This window comes from Setaria italica, chromosome III (genome assembly GCF_000263155.2).
Source record: "Setaria italica strain Yugu1 chromosome III, Setaria_italica_v2.0, whole genome shotgun sequence".
Classification (NCBI taxonomy): Eukaryota; Viridiplantae; Streptophyta; class Magnoliopsida; order Poales; family Poaceae; genus Setaria; species Setaria italica.
The window spans coordinates 38,204,726-38,209,940 of NC_028452.1; the positions used below are offsets into that span (position 1 = coordinate 38,204,726).

General features: G+C 59.4%; 1 protein-coding gene across 1 annotated transcript; it reads left to right on the forward strand.

Moving 5' to 3' along the window:
• Positions 1–250: 250 nt before the first annotated feature.
• On the forward strand, positions 251–4,254 carry LOC105914003. The gene is made up of 7 exons (XM_012844555.1): positions 251–330; positions 703–1,291; positions 1,435–1,569; positions 1,667–1,816; positions 2,015–2,171; positions 2,242–2,531; positions 4,222–4,254. The coding sequence occupies exons 1-7, from the start codon at positions 251–253 to the stop codon at positions 4,252–4,254; spliced, it is 1,434 nt and encodes a 477-aa protein (XP_012700009.1).
• Positions 4,255–5,215: the final 961 nt, after the last annotated feature.

Sequence of the window (5,215 nt, forward strand, 5' to 3'; positions counted from 1 at the left end):
GGTGAGAATTTCATACTCTCGTTCTTCTTTCCTGCATTTCTTGGTCTGTTGTTCTGACACGGAGTCTCTGTATCTACAGGGCAATCTGACCCAGGTTGTGGCCTCGCGCCCGCTGGTGCTATAGGACGCAAAGCGGCGGTGGCAAAACCGCCTCCTCGCCGAAAAGTAGAAGAGAAGGAAGGACAAAGAGACAGCGAGGAAGAAGAAGAGGGCCGCGAAGGTGTTCCAAAGGCGGGGGAGGGACGCGGCCATGTCGGACGATGACGACGATGATGATGATGAAGACGATGAGGAAGAGACCGAGGAGGAGGAGGAGGAGGAGGAGGAGGAGTATGTCCTGGTCCCCGCGCCAGGTGCGCTTGTCATTCGGGACCAGCCCCCTGAATCGGCCGCGGGGGGCAGGCCGAGCGGACTACCCGCCCAGGGACCAGCTTCGTGGGGCTCGGTGGCCGCGCCCCAGGGGTCGGCACGGGGCGCGCCTCGGGGACCGACAGAGCCGACCCCCGACCCTCTACCTGCATCACGCGAGCAGAGGAGTAGTGCCAAGAGGCCGCTATCGGATGTCCCGGGTTCGGCGTCGAGCTCAGAGGCAAAGTGCGCTCGTTGCCCTCGCACCGTGGCGATGTAAGTGGAAACTTCTCGCGTACCTTGTTCCTTTCCTGGCATCGAGCTGCTTTTGATGAAGTTGTCATCATCTCGTAGTGCTGCTCCTCGGGACTTCGTCCCACCACTGGCGCCGAAGAAGGCGCTCCGGGTGTCGACCACCTCCGCGGGGCCAACCGTGGCCCCGCTGGGAGCGAGCGACGGTGTTGTTGGAGAGGCTGCGGTGCCTCCTGCGGAGGTAGCCTTTGCGGCAGCGACTGGAAAGAGGGTGCTACAGTCGGGCACGGAGCTGAGGCCGACCCTTGTTCCGCCCTCTGCCTTCATAGCCGACCCTGCGGAACAAGGTGTCGCCCTTGGGGTTCCTCCGCTCGGCGAGGTGATAAACCTTGATGACGAGGCGGAGGAGCTGGCGGGGGAGGTGTCAGCGTCCAGGGCGTTGGTCACGGTGGCGGCAGTGATGGCGGTGGAAACAGCAGCGGTGGCGGAGACGGTGGTGCCTGCTCCGACGATGACGACGGAGACGGCGGCGGCGGCGAAGACGGTGGCGCCTGCTCTGGCTGTGACGACGGAGACGGCGGCGGCGGCGAAGACGGTGGCGCCCGCCCTGGTGACGACGGAGACAGCGGCAGCGGCAAAGACGGTGGCTCCCGCCCTGGCGATGACGAAGACGGCGGCAGCGGCGAAGATGGTGGTGCTGCCCCGGCGGCGACGATGGGGACGGTGGCGTTGGGGCGGGCCGGAGAGTCCTCCCATGCCCTCGTCTCGCTTGGTCGCGATCCCAACACGTGGGGAGGGACAACCGTGCGCTGGATGTCCCTTGAGGACCTGCAGAGGCCCCGCTTCATGCTGGACAACGTCGGGGAGCGGAAAAGATGGCAGGCGGTGCAGGGCGGCCTTGAAAACGTCCGCGCCGCCCTGTCTTCCGCGATGGGGGAGTTGGATGGCGTTGTTGTCCCTGGTGGTCAGGTACGGTGTCCTCCTTGGTGGTTATTTTTCTCTCATTTCTCCGTCCCTCTTTTCTCTCGACAGTTCCTAAACGTAAATCGTTCTATAGGCCCTCTAGGAATGCAGCCGGGGAAAGTCCAAGTTCCTCCGGCACGAGTGGGGGGTCTGGGAGCGCTTCGCCGCAGAGATGCGGCGGACCGGGGAGCTGACCAGGCAGCTCACCGCCGCCCAGCAGAACGTCACCGACCTGCAAGCGCGAGAGCAGGAGGTGCGGGAAGGTGCGTGGCGGGCGGAGGACAAGTTCTAGGCCATTGTTGAGAAGGCTCGCCTTGATGCCAAGGAGTTCCAGGCCATTGCCGAAAAGGCCCGCCATGATGCCGAGGAGCTGGCGCGGTTGTGGAAGGAGCATGAGGCCCTTCAAAAAACCGTTGAGCGTATTCGGCACGAGCGACATACGACTCGACAGGAGCACGACCTCGAGGCGGGCCGGAAGGTTGAGGCAGAGAGGGTGGTGGCCAACCTTGGGGCGGAGGTCAGTCGCCTTCATTTGCAGATGCAGGAGCTTCAGGTCGCCGTGTCCCAAGGGCTCGACCAGGAACATCTGTTGAGAGCTCAGTCTGAGGGTAAGGCTTTCGTTGTCTTCTTACCTGCAGCATTGTGCTAGTTTCTGACTTGGCAGGCTTTTCTGGGTAGGCCTTGAGGCTGACCTCACCCAGCTGAGGGACGCCACCGATTCGGAGCACGCTGAGCTCGCCAACCTGCGGGACGCTGTTCGCATCATCTGCGAGGACCTCCACGTGGTCCAAGAGGAGGGGACGAGCACGCTGGTGGTTCGTGTCCTCGGGATGTACCGGCAAGCCCTTGAGATCACTCGGGAGGCACTCCACGTTGGCGTGAGGTGGGCTTTCATCGTATTTGGCTCCCACTACTCCGGCATCAACTTCGACGCGATGAGCGGGGGATATGCCTTTGGCTACTCCGAGGCCGAGCTGGATGAGATTGACACGTCGGTGCTCAATCCAGAGGAGGCCTTGGCGAAGCTCCTGGAGGATGAGGCCATCCCACCAGAGGACCCAGGGACGAGTTAGCTGTATTAGGCCCGGACGCCCAAAAATATGTAAATATGTTAAGTAATGTCGAACTTGCTTTTGCAATGGCTACAGAGGCCCTTTCGGTTCATGCAATTTTTTCGGAAAAGTTTTTGATCCTCTTTCTATTTTTTGGGTTTGGAAAGATCAGAGCATAAGTCGAGCATGTTAGGAAGCGCCGATGAGTGAAGGCACCGTAGCCGCTGGGGCGTAGGTTTCTCACGGTCCGATCGGTCCTGCCCGAGCATCATTCGCACACTCGTTTCTTTTCGCGCCCAAATGTTTAGGAAGTGGGTCGGTTTGGAAAAATGGTGTTTTTTACAAGAAGCAAACTGTCTTGGGCCAGTGCCCTTGATAGCCCCTGAGGGATATGCGACCCTGGGGTAGAGCCAGGGTCAGATATCCCTAAGCTCGGGATGAAACTCTAGCGAAGGCAACTCAAAACTGCACCCTTTTTCACAAACTAAAAGATGATAGAAGTATGTGTGTACAAACTTGGAAACAATAGCTAAGGGTAGAAGCATCTTAGCTGCTTGATGTTCCAAGTGTTAGTGAAGATCTGCCCGTCGGGGGTCGCTAGCTTGTACGTGCCCGGGCGTAGTACTTGCGCGACGATGAAAGGGCCTTCCCACGGAGGGGTCAGCTTGTGCCGACCTCTGTTGTCTTGGACAAGGAGAAGCACCAGGTCGCTGATGTTGAAGGCTCAGCCTCGTACCTTACGGCTGTGATAGCACCGCAAAGCTTGCTGGTACTTGGCCAAGTACAGCAGGGACACGTCACGCGCTTCGTCGAGCTGGTCCTGCGCGTCCTCGAGAGATGCTTAGTTCCCTTGTTCGTCGTACACCCTGACCCTTGGGGACGCGTACTCCAGGTCGGTGGGGAGGATCGCCTCGGACCCATAGACCATGAAGAACGGGGTGAAGCCGGTTGCCCTGCTGGGGGTCGTCCTCAAACTCCATAAGACCATGGGGAGCTCCGCAACCCATCGGCCGTCGAACTTGTTGAGTCGGTCGAAAATTCGTGGCTTGAGACCCTGGAGTATCATGCCATTGGCCCGCTCAACCTGTTCGTTCGTGAGGGGATGTGCCACGGCTGATCAGTCCACTCGGATGTGGTGATCATCGCAGAACTTGACGAATTTCTTCCTGGTGAACTGCGTGCCGTTATCCATGATGATGGAGTTAGGGACTCCGAAATGATGGATGATGTAGGTGAAGAATTGCACTGCCTGCTCGGACTTGCTCTGCGCGACCGGTCGAGCCTCGATCCACTTCGAGAACTTGTCGACGGCTACGAGTAGGTAGGTGAAGCCCTCGGGCAGGGCCCGACGAGGTGACCCCAGACCGCGAAGGGCCACATGATGGGGATGGTCTAGAGTGCCTGGGTGGGCAGATGGGTTTGTCGCGCGAAAAACTAGCACCCTTCACAGGTGTGCACCATGCGGGTGGTGTCGGCTACCACCGTCGGCCAGTAGAAGCCCTATCGGAAGGCGTTTTCAATGAGGGCTCTCGGTGTGGTGTGGTGGCCGCAGGCTCCGGCGTGGATGTCCTGTATCAGCGCTTTTCCTTGCTCGATCGAAATGCAGCATTGCAGGATGCCGGTGTGGCTCCACTTGTAGAGCTCCTGGTCGATAATGACGAAAGATTTGGCGCGGCAGGCAATTCTCCGCGCCTCTATCTTGTCCGTCGGGAGCAACTCACGGAGGAGTTAATCGAGGTACAGGGTTCTCCAGTCAGGCGGGGGGTTGGGCCCCTCTGCTGGGTTCGTGTCGATTTCCATGACCTCGGGGTCAAAGGGATCGACCTCTGAGTCCAGGACAGGTGGCGTGTTGCCGACCTCTCCTGGGTCGGCTCCCGAGTTCGGGACAGGTGGTGCATTGTCGGCCTCTCCCGGCTCCTTGTAGCGGATCGAGGGCTTGTACTGATCGTTGATAAAGACGCCGTCGGGGACTGGCTTTCGGCCGGGCGCCGCCTTGGCCAGCTCGTCGGCTGCCTCATTGAAGCGTCTTGCGACATGGTTGAGTTCCAGACCGTCGAACTTGTCCTCGAGCTTGCAAACTTCGTTGCAGTATGCCACCATCTTGGGATTGTCTCAGCTCCACTCCTTCATGACTTGCTCGACGACTAGCTGAGAGTCACCTCGGATGTCCAGCCGTAGGATGCCCAGCTCGATGGCAATGTGAAGCCCATTGAGAAGAGCCTCGTATTCAGTGACATTGTTAGATGCAGGAAAATGGAGGCGGATCATGTACCTCATGCACACGCCGAGGGGAGAGACGAAGACCAGACCCACTCCGGCGCGAGCTTTCATCAGCGACCCATCAAAGTACATCGTCCAGTACTCCTGCTTCTCTGGCGCTAATGGTGTCAGGATCTCCGTCCACTCTGCAACGAAGTCGGCTAGTACTTGGGACTTGATGGCTGTTCGAGGGACGTAGGTGATGCCCTGATCCATGAGCTCGAGCACCCACTTCGCGATCCGCCCCGTGGCGTCCTGATTCCGAATTACTTCATCGAGGGGGTATGATGACACGACCGTCACCGGGTGGGAGGTGAAGTAGTGGCGCAACTTCCTCTTCA

Excerpts from the sequence above, each read along its gene's own strand:
- LOC105914003 (XM_012844555.1), top strand. The coding sequence starts at position 251 with ATGTCGGACGATGACGACGATGATGATGATGAAGACGATGAGGAAGAG. Across the intron at positions 2,172-2,241 it reads GTTGAGAGCTCAGTCTGAGG|GCCTTGAGGCTGACCTCACC; the intron begins GTAAGGCTTTCG and ends TTTTCTGGGTAG. Across the intron at positions 2,532-4,221 it reads ATGCCTTTGGCTACTCCGAG|CATTGCAGGATGCCGGTGTG; the intron begins GCCGAGCTGGAT and ends ATCGAAATGCAG.